The 19,714-nt window shown below is 35.1% G+C and overlaps 1 protein-coding gene and 1 non-coding gene across 14 annotated transcripts in view; both read left to right on the top strand.

Moving 5' to 3' along the window:
- Positions 1 to 18,389, top strand: part of RBM45 (RNA binding motif protein 45) — a 33,627-nt gene extending 15,238 nt beyond the window's left edge. Inside the window, exons 9-13 of one of the 13 annotated variants that reach the window (XR_013447233.1) lie at positions 325 to 525; positions 3,171 to 3,668; positions 7,276 to 7,315; positions 13,581 to 13,637; positions 14,232 to 18,389. Coding sequence is in view for 1 of the 13 variants with exons in the window: in XM_078071032.1 (XP_077927158.1) it covers positions 325 to 517 (193 nt within the window). In the remaining 12 variants the exon portion in view is untranslated. Of the gene's footprint in view, positions 1 to 324; positions 526 to 2,961; positions 3,008 to 3,170; positions 3,669 to 7,275 lie in introns of all 13 variants that reach the window. The other 12 variants (XR_013447235.1, XR_013447238.1, XR_013447237.1 and 9 more) reach the window with 12 other exon arrangements.
- A 255-nt stretch (positions 18,390 to 18,644) lies between these two features.
- LOC118540143 (U6 spliceosomal RNA) lies at positions 18,645 to 18,751 on the top strand. Its single transcript, XR_004919482.1, has one exon. It is a non-coding gene; the product is annotated as a U6 spliceosomal RNA (small nuclear RNA).
- The last annotated feature ends 963 nt before the right edge of the window (positions 18,752 to 19,714 follow it).

Genomic DNA, 19,714 nt, shown 5'->3' on the forward strand with positions numbered 1-19,714 from the left:
TCTGTTTTAGAAAGATTGTTAGAAAGACAGGGTAGAAAATAGATTAGAGAGGGATAAGCCCAAAGGGCAGGGAAACAAGTGAGGAAGGTATTAGGGCATTCCAAGGAAAAGATAATGACCAGCTGCATGAGGAAAGAGACCTGAGTGAGAATGAAGAGAACTTGACTAATAGAGCACGTGTTTGAAAAGGAAGATTGACTTGAAGATTGGATGTGGGGAGAGGAATGGAAGAGGAGTCCAGAATGGACCCCAATTTTTGGACCTAAACAGTTGTATTTTTATCAATTTCATTTGATTTTTTTTTTTTTTTTAACTTTGTTTCAGTCGTTTTGGTAACCTGATCGAAGTTTACCTTGTGTCAGGAAAAAACGTGGGGTATGCCAAGTACGCAGATCGAATAAGCGCCAATGATGCCATTACTACTTTACATGGAAAGATCCTAAATGGAGTCAGACTTAAAGTTATGCTGGCGGATTCCCCAAGAGAAGAATCTAACAAACGACAAAGAACTTACTGATTCTTGAGGTAAGCCCTTTTTAGTCTGAATTTTAAAAACACGTTGGCTAAATATTATAGCAAGAGGAATATGTATAGAGTTTTTTTTAGGGATTTGGAAGTTGTCAGTTAAAAGCATTGTGACTTAGTGCTTGGCTAGTAAAACCACAGGTTGGGTTAATTTCACAATATATTTTTTTTTAACTTGAACTTTTTAAACTTAAATGTTTTCAGTGTTTACTGGGAGAATGTTTTTGCCCCTCTACAAAATAAAATCAGATTTCAATGTAGAAAGTTAAAGTGGGTTTTTTTGTTTGTAATGTTTTAATATTAAGAATTTAATTTTTTACCATATGTTTATATAACTTTAAAATTGAAATAGTGCTAAAGATTTTTAATTTAGAGAATTAATGTCAATGTCTTGAGTTATAACTTAAGGTAATTTGTAATAACCTTTATAAAGAGTGTTTTGACATCTCACTAGTGAAATGCCTAAAAAGCAGTATCAAATAATACGTCTTTTGGACCTTTTGAACCTAGATGTTTTTCTCTGGACTTGTATTTGTGAGTTTGTGCATTAAAACCAGACATTCGAAAAGTATTCTCATGTGTATATATGTATTAAAAAAGGAACCCTGCCAATTTACCAAAAACTCTTGTCTATTATAACGATACATACAGCCATATGAATTTCTTTTTCTTTTAGTTTTCAGAGATCAAACTTATATTTCTTTTTCTGTGATAGTCAACACATATCTCCATGGCTTAGGGAAACATTCTTTAAAGTAGAAATGTTCAACTCTTTCACTTTTTTTGTTCTGGAAATGAATTCTGAGTTTCAGGGGTAGCTGAGAGTTTCCCTGTTCCCACACACACCAGCTTCCCAAGTACTGCTGGTCAAATGGTAGCAGTTGGCAAGCACTTTAGATTGACTTGGAAGTTACTGACTTGAAAGCAAATTTCTTTTACCTCCGTTTTCTTTCTGACCAATTATGGCGACTAGCAGGTATCAGAGTGAATTGTGTCAATCCTTACTGCTGATGACCTTTTTTCTAATAGAGCAAGTCAGGTGATTAGTTCCTCCTTCCTAGAAGGCAGTTGGCAATAGGAAATGCCCGTTGGGCCCATTATGAATAATCCTAATTTAAAAATGTCTTGAAATGTTTTATTTAATTACAAAATTCATTCCCATTACCCAATACAATGTAAAAATATTTAAATGCCAGTGAAAAAGAATTAGCAAGTCCTTCTTAAAACAAAACTGTTTACATTTAGAAATAAAATGTTAAGACCTGAATTCTGGTTAGACAAGCTATCTTCTAAAATAGCACACAAAAATGTGTTTGTTTGTGTCTGTGAATATTTTAATATATAGCTAACAATTCTTTTATTCAAAGAATCCTTGTCCTTAAAAAAGGACAGTAATACTAAGTTCTTAATATGGGGAAAATATATGAATTACTCTTGTGGTTGAGCCTTTCCTAGTGATTATTTGTATAGTATAAAAATATTAAACTTAAAAATCAGAAGATATGGCTTGGAATTCTAATTCCGACGTTTAACTGACTGTGATTGGGCAGATCTCTTCACCTTTCTGAGGCTGATTTTTTTAATAGGGTTATTGAGAGAAAATTAATCAGCAGAATTCCTTATAAAATATAATCATGTTTTGCAAGTGTGAGCTAAAACTTGCCTTGGTGATTTCAGTGAATCTTTGACATGTCATCTTACCAGAGTGGTCAGAAACTAAAAGTTTTAATGATACAAAATGTGGCCAGCTGCTGCTGTGCGAATGAAGCTTTATAATACCACGTTTTCCCTGTAAAAGTGATGTACATTTATCCCGTTCCCTACATCAGAGGAAGTACCTATTCTTCAGCATGACTATTCATAAAATATAAATCTATCCTTTTTCCCTTTATTGAACCGTTGTACCTATTCAGAGCAAAGATAAAGTAGGTTCAGGTTAGCTAAAAATGGTAGGACATAATCAGCTGTATTGGTTTTGAACGTCTTAAAAGTTGCAGCACGTTTTTTAAATTTATTTTTGCGGTAGATTTTCTGTTTACTGTGGACTCCATGAGATTCTCCTCCTTTGTTGGTATATTAAATAAATGTATTATTTTAAGGTTCAATAAAATAATATGAAAGAGTTTCCCAAATTTTACAGATTATAGCAGTTGAAGTTCTTTGGGAGGGGGAGCATTTTTTTTATTTGTTCCCTTGATTTCAAGGGACAAGCACCACTCATAAAGGCTGGTTCCTTTTGTCTCTGAGAAATAGGCCTAGGATTAAGTGAGCTACACCTATGAAATAGGAAAAGAAACTGGTCTAAGAATATAACTTTGAAAGTAATTGAGTTCTATTTTGAACTGGGTTTAATGTACAAAATATGTCTCTCTTTCTATTTGAGGAAAATAAAAATTTTAGTATTTCAGAGCATCCTGATTTTGTATTAATTCACAGCATTTTCCCTTCAGAAATTCAGTACCTGCTTGCATCATCCTTCTGAGTAAGTTTGGTTTTGCTTATTTGGGGACATCTGTGATTAAGTAAGCAGATAACATTGGTTATTTTGAAATAAAAGAAATTCCTAACATTTTAGGAATACTAAATACAATAGCTGTTTCCTTTCAGGTGATGATTTTCATACTTCTGTTGTGTTCTTTCTACAGAACAAAGACTAAATAATGACATAATCCTCAGCTGACTGACTGAAAATGTGACTGGACGCACTCCCTGTGGACAGTTGACCGCTTTTTTTTCATATACCTGATAGTCTGTGCACAACATTGTTTTGTCTGGGAAGCACGGATTGTTGACATGTATTTTTGAATTCACACGTCAGTGCTAAAACTAATATAATAGTTGTTTCTTAGAGCAATATGTTGTTATATGTAGCAGAAATAAAGTTTTCTTTGCTTGACTAAATCATGCCTTATTTATGTGAAAGAAGAGAATAAAACATAACAGTGTTTAGAATTTGACAAAATGACATATTTCATTGATTTTGAGATGCACATTTTTTCACATTTTTATATTTCTGAAATTGGACACATCTTGATATCAATTGTGTGCCATACTGTAATTGACAACCTGTTTTTATTTCTTAATAGAACATGAAACAGAGGTGCTTCCTTCAGTCAGTTGCATCTGAGATTCAATAAAATATGGTAATTGCTGCTCAACCTACACATGCAGATTGGCTACATACTTACACTTAATCTGAGGCAAGAGCCAAAAGACATATCAGAAATATTTTATACTGTATTTTTATAGTTATGCCAAAATTTGTTGGTAATTTTATAAAGATCTTTGAAGATTATAGAGCAATGGTAATAAAGAAAAAGAGTTTTAGGTTATTATTGATAATAAGTTTAAATGAATGTTAGTGGCTTTGCAGGAGGGTGGACATTTTCCTTTATAAACACAAGATATAATGGCCACTGTAAAAACGTGACACGTAAGTAACTTCAGAACAGACTATGATAGAAAGAATAGTCATTCCAAAAAAGGATTAAAAATTAGGACCCTACTCTGCTTGTATTTTGAAAATCCAAGAAAAATTTTTAGCTGCTCTTAAGGTGAATAATATGTATCAAAAAAGGTATATCTAAGAAACTCAGCATCTTAAAGAAAGATAGAAAGATACTATAAATGGTATGCAGTTATTAAAACCACTGAATTACCTCCTCAATATGCTTCTCACATTCTGAGTTAAACTAAAAATAATGAAAGATTAAATTCACTGAGCATAATAGAGTATTGCAGTTTGACATGTCTCCATTGAAAAATTGAAATCCTTTTTTTGAATCAGTAATTTTAATAGATTTAGATAAGAAAATTTCCAATCTCATCTTCCCAGGCAGGACTTACTGAGAATGGAATCTTTGTGAACCAAAGGGCATATTTTGAAAGGAAAGTAAATGCTCTTGTTCGAAATGAAAAAAAAAAAAAAAAACCTAAGTGAGGAGATGAGGATTAATTACCAACAGGTAGACTTACTCATCCTGAACTCATTTACTGTGCACATAGTTACATTTTCACGGATTGAAACCAAATTGTGTCCTACAGGTTATCAGACTCTACCACTCAGGTAATACTTGAATTCCCCCAGAAATATATCTGGCAGCTGGTTAATCTAAACAGTATAAAAGTAGGGAAGGCGTTCTCTTAACTCATACCTGAGTCCATTGCATCTTCGATTAATCCTCATAATTAACAAAAGTTGATTCCCCACAATTTTCACCTTATTAGTCTTTAAGTTTTTCACTGGGCCATATGATAGCTTTCTTTCTTTTTATTTTATTTTATTTTATTTTATTTTATTTATTTATTTGACAGAGAGGGAGAGACAACGAGAGAGGGAACACAAGCAAGGGGAGTGGGAGAGGGAGAAGCAGGCTTCCCGCAGAGTAGGGAGCCCGATGCAGAGCTCGATCCCAGGACCCTGGGATCATGACCTGAGCCAAAGGCAGACGCTTAACGACTGAGCCACCCAGGCGCCCCAATAGCTTTCATATACCCTCCTGACCTCCAAATTTTCTATTTGGATGAAATAATCCCAATTTCTCCATTCCGCATTTAAAGTCAGGGAGCCAGTTTCAGCAACCAGTTGTGGTTTTGGTAAGGTGTCTTCTGTAGATTTAGTTCCTTGATTCTTTCATATAAATTCTAAAGAGATTTGTAGCATAGTTCTCTGCCTGCGAAACACTGCTTTTACACTGCAACCTTCTGTTGCCTTTTCCAGCTGCATGTCTCAGTTGTCCCTTGTAGTTGAGCCCTAAAAGTTTATTTTTTAAAAGCCAGAATGCCACATTTTTCTTAAAACGAGGAGGTTCTAAAACCTAAGAAATAGCATTTAATAAAATCTAGTGCTCATGTCATCACTTAGATGTTTACTTTTCAAATGCACTTTGGGTGTAAGAACATGATATATAGATACTTAGATGCTCTGCATATGTCAGTTACTAAAATTGCCAACAGAGGGGTTTTTATTAGGTGTGTACTTCATTAACTTAAAAAAAAAGCAATTCAGATCAATAAACTTCTCTTTCAAATATGTGGTTCAAATATAAACAGCATCTAAAATAAAGCCTGATCAAAACTTTCTTGTAAATTCATTGTCAGGTCTTTTATGGTAGATTATAGATGCTGAAAGCAGGTATCAGATTTGCTGTTTCTAGAGCATCATGTCCTAAGCTATGTTCCTTGAAATACTAGTGTCTTGAGAGAATTCATTAAGTGTTCTTTAGGGAAGAAGTTTTCATGGTCAAAGATATTTAGAAAATGTTTGGTTATTATTGCACAGATTATTTTGACCATGAACCTTCTCAGAGCCTTTAATATGCTAATATATATCATCCCTGTATCTCCAAAAGAAGACCATGGTTTGCACTGGGAAATGTGTTTTTAGAGGCACACTACTAACAGGCCACTGATAATACAACGAATGTATTTTAGGAAAGATTCTTCTGCAGTATATACTGTTTTTATTCAATGGTAGTGGTGTGGTTTTTTTATGTTTATTTTTTATGCTTTTTTATCTCACCATAGGTAAAAAGTTAATGCAAAATACTAAGGAAATTATTACTCTAAAATTTTCATATTCTCTGAATGTTACTCTCTTTTAATTGGAACCTACATGATATCAATGAACAGAAAGAAAATAGAAATAAGAGATTTTACCACTAGGTGGTGATAAACATTGCCACTCAGAAACAGTGAAGCGCAGCATTCCAGTTTTATTTAAAGCATTGAGCATGAAATGACAGGATTTGTATTGTCTAAAGCAGTGGTTTTAAACTTTAGTGTCCACAAGAATCACCTCAGGTATTTGTTTAAAATACAGGTACACTGAATTGCAAATTTGGGGCTGAGTTTCTCAATAAGCTCCCTAAGTGATTTGTTAGGGTAGTCAATGGCATTGACTTTGTAGTATATTGGCCTTAAGAGATTCTATATGTTGGACCTTAAACTGGACTATTGTAAAAATAAGACATTGAGAAGTTCCTGAGTCTTTACCTTAAGCATTTTTTAGAATTTAGCATCTGCTTTAATTTAATATCAGTAAATATGAATTACAATAAGAAATTGAAAAACACAAGCAGTCTTAGAGATAAAGCAAGATGTCAGGCCAGCTTTTTTATGTTAGCAAATATTTTTTTTCTGTTTGTATAGGATGGTAATTATTTGCTTTTGCCATTCAAAGCTTCTATCTTAATTCATTTTTTATTTACATTTATTTTGAAGTAAATTATTTTAATGAATTATCATCAAAGATTTTGTCTCTAAATAAGTATATAGATGTATCATTCTTTTTAAATGGACAAAGGAACATGAAGGTGATGTAATTATCATCAGTGTTTAAAAACAAATAGAATAATCACAGGAGAACAGAAATACACATGTATGTATCTGAGTATTTTTACAATCCTAAAGTGAATCTTCTTACAAAGTGAATGCTTTTTTTGATGTACTCACAAATCTGTTCATTTATAGGTACAGTTTAATTTTCAGTAACTTCTTAATTATTTGCCTAAAACTCAGTGAGGTCAAGAACAAATGAAATATATATATATATGGCCTTTTCATCCAGGGGTATAGCCATATGCAAATTTTATTCCATAGGTGGATAGTAAGCTCTATTAAAATCATAGCAACTATTTTTACATATGACTTCAGTAAAGAGAGAAAACATAAAGGTCATCCTTACTAGATAAGAAGTTTCATTTTAATATCTGAATTCTAATAAATGGATTGCATTATTTCCTTTTCTAGAAACAGTAACTCAAGGACACATGGATCCTGGGAACTGAAGGTATGGTATTACTAGGGAATCAGCTAGAAATATTTAGTTAACATATGAAGTTGGAGTTCGTTCATTATCATGACCACGTTTTGACCATATTTAAGGTAGAAAAGACTTGTCCTCAGTAGAATATGGAGGTCCCTGATCTTATACTTTGAGAAAGTTACCAGGCCCTATGAAAATCCATTTGAGTGGTTATCTGTCGCAGGAAAGAGAGTCCTCTGACTGTCTTAGATGAATTGCAGTCACTATCCAGATGTCAGGACCCATGGGAGCCAGCTCAGCTGCAAGCTGACTAAGGCCACAAGCACTGCGGTGCCCTGGAGACGGCCTTCCTAACAGTGCTGCTGCAGAAGTGGTGGAGGGAGGGCACCAGGAGACTGTTGGAGGAAAATCATTTTTGTATTTGAAGTACAAAAATCAAGTACAGTTCTCTATAGAAATTGGGAAAATGTTGAGCAGAATAGGACAACCAAAGTGCTTACTCACAGATACTCCTATGAATCTACACTCTTTTAATTTTCCTGCCGGTACTCCGTTTCTGATTTTGTAGGTGAATGCTGTTGCTGCTGACTGGTTTTCTTGCTCATATATTACCATCATTTTTCAGCATTAGTAATACACAGGTCACAGCATTCATTAGCACAGAGTTCTTAGAGGGTTTCTGGGCTTGTTTGTTCTGTTCGGTTTTGTGTGGTTTTTTAATGCTAAAAGGAAAATTAAAGTCATCTAATTAAAGTCATCTAATTAAAGTCATCCTCATTTGCCGGAAGATTTGATATACAAAAATACATCATTTAATTTTTTTCCCTTTCATCCTTGACAAAGTTGTTATATTGGGCTTTGGCACTAGAAAATAGTTTTTACATTCTTAAATTATTGATCCTTTAGCACAAGAGACTTCCTTCCTCTTCCACATTAGTACATTAGTAACTTAAGAATGTGACACTTGGGGGACAGTGTAGAAGGAGATTGTGATCTGTGACTGATAGGACTGACTTTAGGAAGAATCTGCAGTGGTTGCTGAAAACTGAAACTGGCTGACTTGCATTGGCAAGGCCAAAATTGGACCAACAATGACAAAAAAAAAAAAAAAATACTTGCAGAAATAGCACTCATCTTGGTTTAACCATCGCAAATTCCTACTAGGGCCCATCTACCAGTTAGGTACTACCTTGGCTTAATCCTTCCACCAGAAACTCCTAGCAGGGCTCATTTCCTTCCACTTTTACCCTGAATCTGGGAGTCCTAGGCACTGTCACATAGTCTCATCTTTCACCCAGCCCAGTCTTATTTCACTACTGTAACTCAAAGAAAGTATGCGGGGGGAAAGAATGAAAGTAGATTTCCTTTATATCATCCTGAAAGATGAGCAATATACTTATACTTAATAGCTTTCAGTTACTTGTCATATAGGAATGTATCATGTCTTGAGATCTTACTGATAGTTAACCTTCAGTTTCCCCAAGAGCACGTTTCATACATGATACCAACATTGCCTTTTTGGACCTGTTTTCTCATCTAGAAAATAAAAGCGATAATAAAGGCAGTATAAATACAAACACCTGCAACATTCCTATGGCAGTTTTCTGCAAAAATACCCATGAAACATTGAAATAAAAAAAGTTAATGTTATTCATAGAAACTTAGGTAAGAATAATGGAAACTAGAAGGAATTTTTGCTAGGTAAAGCCTTACATAAGAGATAGATTTTTATAAATGGCTGACTCAAATTCCATGTCAAAATAACTTGTTAGTAAAGCAAGATGACACCTTAGCCTCCCATCATCTAACAGTGCTTAGTACCCTATGTATAAGAAAGCTGTACTAATCACTTGAGGCAACTATCGAGAGTCCCATCAGAAGAGGCTTTCTGGATTCTTAACCAGTGGCACTGAAGGTGTACTATCCTGGAGCTTTTCCTTAACCAAGTGGGCCACAGCTGGTATTCACTTAAGGGTAGGGGGGTGGTAGTCATAAAAGGGAAGAGTAATGACAAGAGCAGCAAAGTGACCCAAAAAGATCTCTTAGCCTCTACCTATGACCAGATTTAGAATACTTAGAGCAAGATTCTTTAAAAAAAAAAAAAAGTGTTCTTTCTAGCCGTCTTTCCTAAGAATTTTGGTCTTATTGCAAGGAAATTCATTATCATCTACGCTAAGCCTACATCTGATGGACTTCCTTGGGTTTACTGGAGGAATGAAATGGGTTTAACATTTCTGACTACCTGCTGGATCATCATCAGCACTTGAGTGGACTGAAAAAGAGCTGAAAGCAGTCCTCAGTGTCTGCCAGTTCTGCAGTTGACCCTACTAAATCTGTCCTCACTGAGAAACGAATAACTAAATGGACGAGATTTGAACAAGCATTTCACAAAGGAGGCCAGGAAGGAATCACAGTTCCGTTTTTTTGTGTTTGTGTTTTAGTTTTGGGGCAGAGGAAGGGAGAATTGGGTAAATTCCTTATCTTTTTTAAGAAACATTAAAACATTCTCGTTTTTACTTTCACAGGTTATGTAAGTTTAAGAATAATTTTTAAATCTATTAAATGTTCAGCCATATTAGTCATCAAGGAAATGCATGTTAAAACTCTAGTAAGATACCCTTACACTGTTAAGAACAGCAAAAATTAAAATATTGACAGTACCAAGTGTTGGTGAGAATGGGGAGCAACAGGAACTCCCGTGAACTGCTGGCAGTAGGGTAAATTGGCCCAACCACTTTGGAAATGTTTGACAAATACTGACTAACGTTGAAACATACATCTACCCTCAACTCGGTAATTCCACTTCTAAGCAAGTATCCAACAGAGATAAGAACACATGCATACAAAAATATAGAGAGAAGTATATTCTTAGCATTATTCATAATAACCTCAAAGTGGAAACAACTCGTGTCAACAGAATGTGTAGAGTGAGATGCTGCTCTGTAAAAAGGACATGAGCTAACTTGCTACATGTGATAATTTGGATAAATGTTATAAACATGATGATAAAAGAAACAAGCCAACAAAAATGTGCTGTATGATTCCCAGTATAAAACAGTTCAAAAACAAGCAAAATACACCTTTAGGCAGAATGGAGTGGGGAGAAGTCAGAAATGGGGCTGATGGTGTGCTAGTGATCTTGTCTTTCTTCACTAGCATAGTGATAACTTTTTGAGCTATACTCTTAATGGTTTATGCATTTTTTAAAATTTATCTTACACTTCAATTAAAGGTTTTTTTCTTAATGAATTCAGCAAAATCAGCATGAGGCTAATGGGACAGACAATTCTGCAGTATGAGAGAAAAACAATATCTTGAGGCTTTTGGAAAGAAGGGCTTTGTTTTTCCAGTGCATGTATAGCAAGAAATATTAGAAAATATCTGCCTCAGCTCCCATACTGATGCAGCAGAGCATTATGATGATGAGGGCAGAAGAGTAAGAGAGTGGGAAAAGAAAGGGAGAAGCCAAATTAAAATTTGTGTCAGAAACAATAGATAGTCCTAGTGCTAAAGAAAATCTAGCCCCAAATGAAGAAAGGTGAATATCAAACTGGTTTTCAGAAATCTGCAGGGTCTCCTGAGCCAACAAAAGGAAGATGTTCAACCAGATCAGAGCTGCCTTCCTCCGTGTTCTATATTGTGTGTAATAAGCTTCCCTTTAAGGCTTTCTGCAGCTTAAAGATGTTACAATAAACCAAAGCACCAGAGTAAAAGATAAACTTTAAAAAGCACCTTCAGATAAATTTAGTGAGAGAAAAGGTACAGATTTAAAAGGCTGATTACAAAGATTTATTCTTTGAATAATAGGTGTTCCCAAAGAAAACAAGAACAAATTAAACAATAAATAGTTTTAATAGGAGAATCCTTGATCTAAGAAAAGTCTCAAGTCTAAATGAAGATCCTCTTTTTACACATTAAATGCCAGCTGGGATGGAGCAGAGTTTTGTAGTTTAGGATTTCTCCAGTCAAACACATGTGACTGTAACGGAAAAACATTCTGTGATATGCAACACACACTACTTACTTGCCCTTTATGGAAAAAATTACTTGAATATAATCACTACATTACCAAAATGAACCAAAATTAGGAAGAAAAGAATGAGGAAAGAAAGTATTGAAATCAATAAAACTATTAGGATAATGCAAATAATTTAAAACAGATTTATTAAATGATTTATCTCAAAAAAAAATTTTTTTTAAAGATTATTTATTTGACAGAGACAACGCGAGAGAAGGAACACAAGTAGGGGGAGTGGGAGAGGGAGAAGCAGGCTTTCCACTGAGCAGGGAGCCCGATGCGGGGCCTGATCCCAGGACCCTGGGATCATGACCTGAGCCGAAGGCAGACGCGCTTAACGACTGAGCCACCCAGGCACCGCTTATCTCAAAAAATTTAAATGGTGTTTAATAACCCCAGATTAACTTAATGAAGGCCAGGAAGAGATCACAGTTTCTTTTTTAGGATGTGAAATGAGGGGTAAAATCCTATCTTCTGTTAAAAAAAAATAAATAAAACTTTTTTACTTTGAAAATTAAATGTAAATTTAAGAATTTTTTGAGGGGTGCCTGGGTGGCTCCTTTGGTTAAGCACCCAATTCACTCTCAAGTCTTGATCTCAGGATTGTGAGTTCAAGCCCCATGTTGGTCCCATGCTGGGCATGGAGCCTACTTAAAAAAGAGAAGAAGAATCTTTTGAAATCTGTTAAGGTGAGTAATAATAAAATTAATAACAGAATGTTTCCTGCCCAAATCCTTGAAAAAGATAAAAAAGGAATCGCATATTTGACAAAAGTCGAAAGAAATAAGAATAGCAATTATGACCAAGACTGTTTAAATTGTTTAAAGTCTAAAAACAGAATGAAATGATTTGCTTCTTCCAGAAGACTTACCTTTAATCAAATTCTGTCACATACGCCTAATACTAAAGTATTTCAGAGTACAATTAGAGAAAGTATAAATAGCATATTCACTACATAAAATTACAATTTGTAGTGAAGACAACAAACCCTAGAGTTTATATGCAGAATACTATAGGATTAAAATGGAGAAATACAAAGGCCTTTAAAGTAGTGTAGAGGGGCTCCTGGGTGGCTCAGTTGGTTGGGCCTCTGCCTTCAGCTCAGGTCATGATCCCAGGGTTCTGGGATGGAGCCCTGCATTGGGCTCCCTGCTCAGCAGGGAGCCTGCCTCTCCCCTCTGCTCATGCTCTCTCTCTCAAATAAAATCTTTTAAAATAAATAAATAGTGTGGAGATTATGGTGGAGACCTTAACATGTATTCTGTGAACTATCATAAGACAAACCAAGTAGAAGGGAGATAAAAACGGAAAAAAAAAAAAATTATAAAAAAAATACAAATTTTTCTCAAATGGAATAGTTTACAAATCAATCAGATAGCAATATTGAATAGTAGGCAGCTTAGGGGACCCAGAAACATCTCTTAACTTCTGCACATCAGCTGTTTAGAGTATTTACAGCAAGATTCAAAACAACCCTCAAACTTGTTCTAAACTTTGTTTGGCCTCTTTGCCCTAAAGGCAAATTGCAAGGAAATCACTTCTCTTCCAAACCTGGACCCTCTGGGCCTCAGCTTCCTGGAGGAATGAAATGGCTCAGCATTTGGTGCTCACCTGCTGGATGTTCCGTCAGCATCTGAGCAGACTGTAAAAGAACTGAAAGCAATCCTTGCAGCCTGATAATTCCCCTGAAGTGCATTTTATAGGGCAGAAGTTGTACAGGCTGTGTTCTTTGATCACAAGGTAATAAAACCAGATAATAAAAGCATAATCACCTGGAAAATAATTTTAAAGCCCTCTTCTAAATAGCTATTCTATCAAAAAATGCAATGAAATAGAGTGAAAACAAAATGGCAAAAAAGTAGAGGAGGATATTTTTAAAGCTATGCTAAAGGGCAAATTGATAGCCATTGTTGCATAGAGGGGAAATGAATGAATTAAACATGTAACACTAGAAACAAAAGTAACAATAACGATAAGACTAATAAATAAATTAGAAAAAAGTAAAAAGGCACCCTAGCAAATGCATTTTTTAAAAATTCAAAATCAGAAATAACAAAGGTATGAAAAAACGGAGGAGACTTAAGTGCCATCCTCAATTATATATTTTGATTAAAACATTTGTTATAAAATGTTAAGTATACCAGTTTAGAATATCCAGTCAACAAGAATTAGAAATCCTGAGCAGGTCAATAACCAAAGAAGAAATTCAGGCAGTTATCCGTGAATTGTAGATCCTTAAATGGGCCCTGATCACTTTATCCATTCTTCCAGACTTGAGAAGCACATTATTCCTCTGGTTTTTAAGTTTTTCCATGCAGCCTGGAAAAGGTGAGTACACACATCCATTTTGCATAAATAACATTACCCTGATACCAAAACTTAAAAGGCAGTTAAAATGAAAGCTATATATTCTTAGTTTACCCATGAATATGGATGTAAACAAATCTAAATAAGGTATTAGAAAGTGCAAATAATATGTTCAAAGAACAATTCACCATGCCTAGTAGGGGGCTTATCCTTTGATGAAAGAGCAATTCACATGAAGAAAAATTATTACTATAATACTTATCTTCATAGGACCATAATGAGATCTGCAAATTGATTACTTACCCATTCTTGTGATTGTGCACATGCCATGGATGGTTAGATTATATTTGGTTTCCTTGAAACAGTCACTAGCTGGGGAAATGGGATTAGCCTGACATCTGTAAGTGAAGCAATGACTAAGCCTCCCCTCTAACTACATGATTGCTATATAATGGAGAAACAAAGTATGGATGGATATCAGGAGAGAACCAAAATGTCTAAAACAGCTTCTTAGAAAAATAGCTCAATTTATTGAGCCCTTACTATTTGCCAGGCATTAGGCTAATTGCTTTACATCTCAAAACCTATGAAGTATTGTTCTTGTTTTATCAAAAGGAAGCTAAGGTGCTCTGAGAGATGAAGTAATTTGCCCAAGATTACACAGCCAGCAAAGGGGGAAGCTGCGCTTTGGACACAGTCTTCACTGAAACCCATGTTCTTAACCAGTACACTAAATATCCACAGCTGTAACAAATAATTCAGAAACTACCATATGCACCAATTGAATATTATACAACAACAGATCCTTCCAGAACTATGGGATAGCATGGGAATAATGCTTATTATTTAGTGAAGGCAAACAGTATACAAAATTGCATATAGTGTGGTTTATAAATTTTTAAGTTAGAGTGAGTTTGAAATGAAGCCAATGTGTGTGTGCTTTTCACCATTTTCCATTTTTCCTTGGTGAACATGTATAATTTTTAAAAATCCAAAAAATACACTGTATCCCCTGCAAGACTGAAAGCTTTCTGTAAGTAAAGCCTGTTTATTTTTGTAACCTGCAACCCAGCTGTGCGCTTTACACATAATGGGCACAAAATGGTTATCTATTCGGATTACAACATAAAGCGTCCTGTATATGCCTCTTACTACAGAGATGCTGTAAACAAATCTACATTTTCTATAAATACCCTAGTGATTGTTCAGATGCCATTTTTTCAAATTGAGACCCTACTTACTAGGCTGATTCTTAAAGATTCTAATTTCAATTTCAATTTTATGTTTCTGGTGTTTTTATAAATGTATTAGTGGCTAAGTCACAGTCCACATGCAAATCTTGGTGATATTTTAAAATAATAGGTAACATTTATTGAACTCTTGCTAAGTCAATACTGTCGTAGGCACTTTAAGACATTTTCCCATTTAGCGGTCCCAACAGTTCCATGGAATTAAAACTGTGAGACACAGAGACGTTAAATGACTTCTGCCAGGACACATAGCAAGTAAATAATGGAGCTGATAGTCACACTCAGAAGTATGACTCCATGTCTTCGCTTAAGTTCACACACTGTAATTCAAGCGTTGTTCTTTGTTTAAGAATGAAGTATAAAATCTTTGTCACAAAAATAGAGCATGTGATGGAGAGAGAATTTTATTTCATTTTGTGGCCCCTTGAGAGAGAGGGGTGATAGAAAAGGAGAGAAAAGTATAATTGAGATGAGCGGAAGTGAAGAAAGCAAAAGAGAGAAGGACTACAGATGGCAGAAAAAGGAATGATGACTCAGTGGCTTTGGGGTGAAAGCATTGCTCCCTTTTTTACCTTGGTTGCACAATCTTAGCTAGCAACTATATTGAGCACCTATGTACTGAGTGCTCAGGGACACAGTGGTGAGAAGAAAAATAATAGCTTCCTTGCCCTTATGTATATAGTCTAATTCTTACGTAGTTTGAAGAAATAGTGTACTGTAGGGTCAGCTGCCACTTGGGTAGAGCAGGCTGGCTCCTCCCAAACCTCTTTCAAAGGATTCACCCAAACAAAAGAATTCCCTATTAGTTTCCCCCTTAATTTGTACACACCTAATTCTTTTTGTTTGTTTTACAGGTCTTTTTGTTCTGTTTTATTTTTGAGGTAAAAATTATAGTGCAGTGTGCAAATAATAAGTATAAGGTTCAATAAATTTTGACAAATGCATACGCTCTTATAACTGTTGGAGACGGTTTCCGTATGTCTTGTAATCAGAGGCAATGTCTCTCTTTTCAGGAATGTTTTTATAGTGAACAGTCTTGAAAGGTAATGTCCCCTCTGGAGCAAAAGGCAGGTTCGTTTACTGTCCAGTATGATAAAGATAATGTCTTCTTCCAGAGCAAAGGGCAGGTACACTTACTGCTCTTTATAAAAGATTCAGGTTCCTGAAGGTTGAAGATCTTCAGTTCTGACACAAGCTTACTGCATACACAGCACCAATCTGGGCCCCTTTGTTAACCTGTTTAAGGCTTAGGGGACAAGAGGAACCAATGCAAACATGATGCTCAAACTGCTTATTGTGCTGTGGATAATAAAGTTCTTTGTCTCTGACCCAGGAGTTTTGTGTCTGTTGCCAGCATCCACAAGATTGGCAGGCTAACTTGCTATCTTGCAAATAGGGTAAAACCTCAGACCCTTCACGGTTCTTGACAGCCACCCTCCTTCAAGATATGGACCTATCCATTGAAGCAGCAAGTTCCCTCCTACCCCTCTCGCATCAGTCTCACAAGAGATGATCCTATTTCTGGTTGTTTTCTTTCACAATAGATAGTTTTTTGCCGTTTCTAGAACATCACATACATGGAATCATACAACAGATACTCTTGTGTTTCCCTGTCTCACTCAGCAGGTCTGTAAGATACATCCATGCTGTTGTATATATCCTTGGTTCATTCCTTTTCATATCTGAGTAGTATTCCATTGTTAGAATAGTCTTCAATTTATCCATTCCCCTGTTGACAGACATTTGGGTTGTTTTCAGCTTGCAGAATAAAGCTGCTATAAACATCCACATGTTTAGTAATATTTTATTGTATACAGAAGATTGGGAACAAATCACTGTAAAGATTCCAGATTCTATTATCTGCTTTTGAAGACTGCTCATTTTTTTCTTAGAAGGCACTTAATCTATCTGGACCCAAATTTCCAGCTCCAACTCTTTTGCAATGGGCTGCAGCTGAAATTTCTGTCGCAGTTTTCAGCCTTCCACCTTTTGTTTTTCACCTGCCGCCTTGAAGTCTGTCCTGCACAGGTACAGCCAAAGAAGTCAGCTAAAAATTAGGATGAGGTTCATTATAGATTTGGGACTCTCTATGTTGTGACTTTCCTTTTTTGATTATCCTCCCTGACTTCAAAGTTGTTTGGGCATCTCTAAACTCAGTCAATTGACTCCTCAAAGCAGTAAGCCTGCACTTTTCTGCTTGAGTTCTAGCATCCCTGCGCCCAAGAGGACATGAGAGTACCCTCAGGTAAAAAGCTTTATAAACAAATCTCACCCGAAGTGATTCCCAAAATGATTATTCCCCTCAGTTTCTGCCTGCTTTTGGTCATTCTCCATGCCTCCAGATAGCTGTTTTTTAATATGTTGCCCAGAGTTTATAATTGTTATAGAAGACTTAGATAAAAGCTGCTCTATCATTTACAGAAGCAGAATTCTGCCTAGTATATCTTTATCCCTTTAAGTCTTCTGTGTCATTTTACTTTGAATGTATCTCTTATAAGCAACATGTAGCTGGTTTTATATTTTTATGAAATCTGATTCTGTTTGCTATTCAATATGTTGGTTTAATCCTAATTTACATTTATGTGATTAATGAAATCTGGATTTATTTTTTACCATTTTATGTGTTCTGTTTACCATTATTTACATTTGCTTTAGTTCTGGTTTTTCACTAGATTGAAAAGCTTTTCTATATTTTCCCCTCATCCTTTATGCTTTCCTCATTTGGAAGCTGTAAATTGTATTTCTCTTCCTTAGTGGCCACCCTTATATTCTACATATATATCTGTAAAATTTTTACCAAACTCTAAAGTTATTCAATATTTCTTCCTTCCAAACAGGAAAAGAAGATTACTGCATTTTATTTACCTGTTACCAAATTCCTATCTTTTATTGTTGTCTAAAAACTTAGCATCAACTTTTTTTTTTTGGTGCAATTGTAAATGGGATTGTCTTCTTAATTTCTCTTAGTATCTTTAATTACTTCATTATTGTATAGAAATGCAATAGATTTCTATATATTAATTTTGTATCCTGTGACTTACTGAATTCGTTTATCAGTTCTAGTAGTTTTTTGGTGGAGTCTTTAGGGTTTTCTGTATATAGTATCATGTCATCTGCAAATAGTGAAAGTTTTACTTCTTCCTTACCACTTTGGATGCCTTTTATTTTTCCTCATCTGATTGATGTGGTTAGGACTTCCAGCACTATGTTGAATAAAAGTGGTGAGAGTGGACATCCTGTCTTGTTCCTGATCTTAAAGGAAAATCTCTCAGTTTTTCACCATTGAGTATGATGTTGGCTGTGAGTTTTGCATATATGACCTTTATTATGTTGAGATATGTTCCCTCTAAACCTACTTTGTTGAGAGTTTTTATCATGAATGGACTTTGTACTTTGTCAAATGATATTTCTGCCTTTATTGAGATGATCATATGGTTTTTATCCTTTCTCTTGTAATGTATCATATTGATATGTAAATATTAAACCATGCTTGCACCCCTGGAATAAATCCTATCTAATCGTGGTGAATGATTTTTTTTAATGTATTGTTGGATTCACTTTGCTATTATTTTGTTGGGGATTTTTGCGTCTATGTTCATAAGAGATATTGGCCTGTTGGGTTGCTTTGTTTTGTTTTGCTTTGTAGTGTCTTTATCTGGTTTTGCTGTCAGAATAATGCAGGCCTCATAGAATTAATTTGGACGTATTCCTTCCTTTTCTATTTTTTTGGAATAGTTTGAGAAGAATAGGTATTAACTCTTCTTTAACTGTTTGGTAGGTGCTCGCTTCGGCAGCACATACACTAAAATTGGAATGACACAGAGAAGATTAACGTGGTACCTGTGCAAGGGTGACAGGTAAATGTTTGGTAGATTCACCTGTGAGGCCATCCGGTCCTGAGCTATTATTTGTTGGAAGTTTATTGATTACTGATTCCATTTTATTGCTAGTAATCAGTCTGTTCAAAATTTTTATTTCTTCCTGACTCAGTTTTGGAAGCTTACGTGTTTCTAGGAATTTATCCATTTCTTGTAAGTTGTCCAATTTGTTGGCATATGATTTTTCATAATATTCTCTTACAATCCTTTATATTTCTGTGGTGTCGGTTGTTATTTCTCCTCCTTCATTTCTGATTTTATTTACTTGAGTCCACTCTTTTTCTTCTTGAGTCTGGGTAAAGGTTTACCAATTGTGTTTATCTTTTCAGAGGACCAACTCCTAGTTTCATTGATCTATTATTTTTTTAGTCTCTATTTCATTTATTTCTGCTCTAATCTTTATTATTTCCTTCCTTCTACTGGCTTTGGGGTTTGTTTTTCTTTTTCTAGCTCCTTTGGGTGTAAGGTTAGATTAGCATCAACTTTTTTATCATAATTTTTTTGAATCAATATTCAAATATACCAACATATTTTGTGCTCATTATTGTTCCTTTTTGTTAAATAACAACGTAGTGACATATAATTTATATACCATAGAGGCACCATGGTTTTTTGCATCTAACTTCTTCCTCTTGGATTCACTTTTCTTCTTGCAACCTTTAGTGGTTATTCCAGTGAAATGTGTTTAGGAGTTTTGTTTTTTTGTTTTGTTTTGTTTGTTTTTTCATTTTTATTTTATTTTTTAAGATTTTACTTATTTGAGAGAGAGAGTACAAGCTGGGGAGAGAGGCAAGGGGAGAGGGAGAAGCAGGCTTCCCGCTGGGCAGGGAGCCCTATGTGGGGCTCGATCCCAGGGTGCTGGCATCATGACCTGAGCCGAAGGCAGACACTTAACTGACTGAGCCACCCACGCACCCCTTGTTTTTTTTTTTAAAGATTTTATTTATTTATTTGTCAGAAAGAGAGAGCA

This window comes from Halichoerus grypus, chromosome 4 (assembly GCF_964656455.1).
Source record: "Halichoerus grypus chromosome 4, mHalGry1.hap1.1, whole genome shotgun sequence".
Taxonomy (NCBI): Eukaryota; Metazoa; Chordata; class Mammalia; order Carnivora; family Phocidae; genus Halichoerus; species Halichoerus grypus.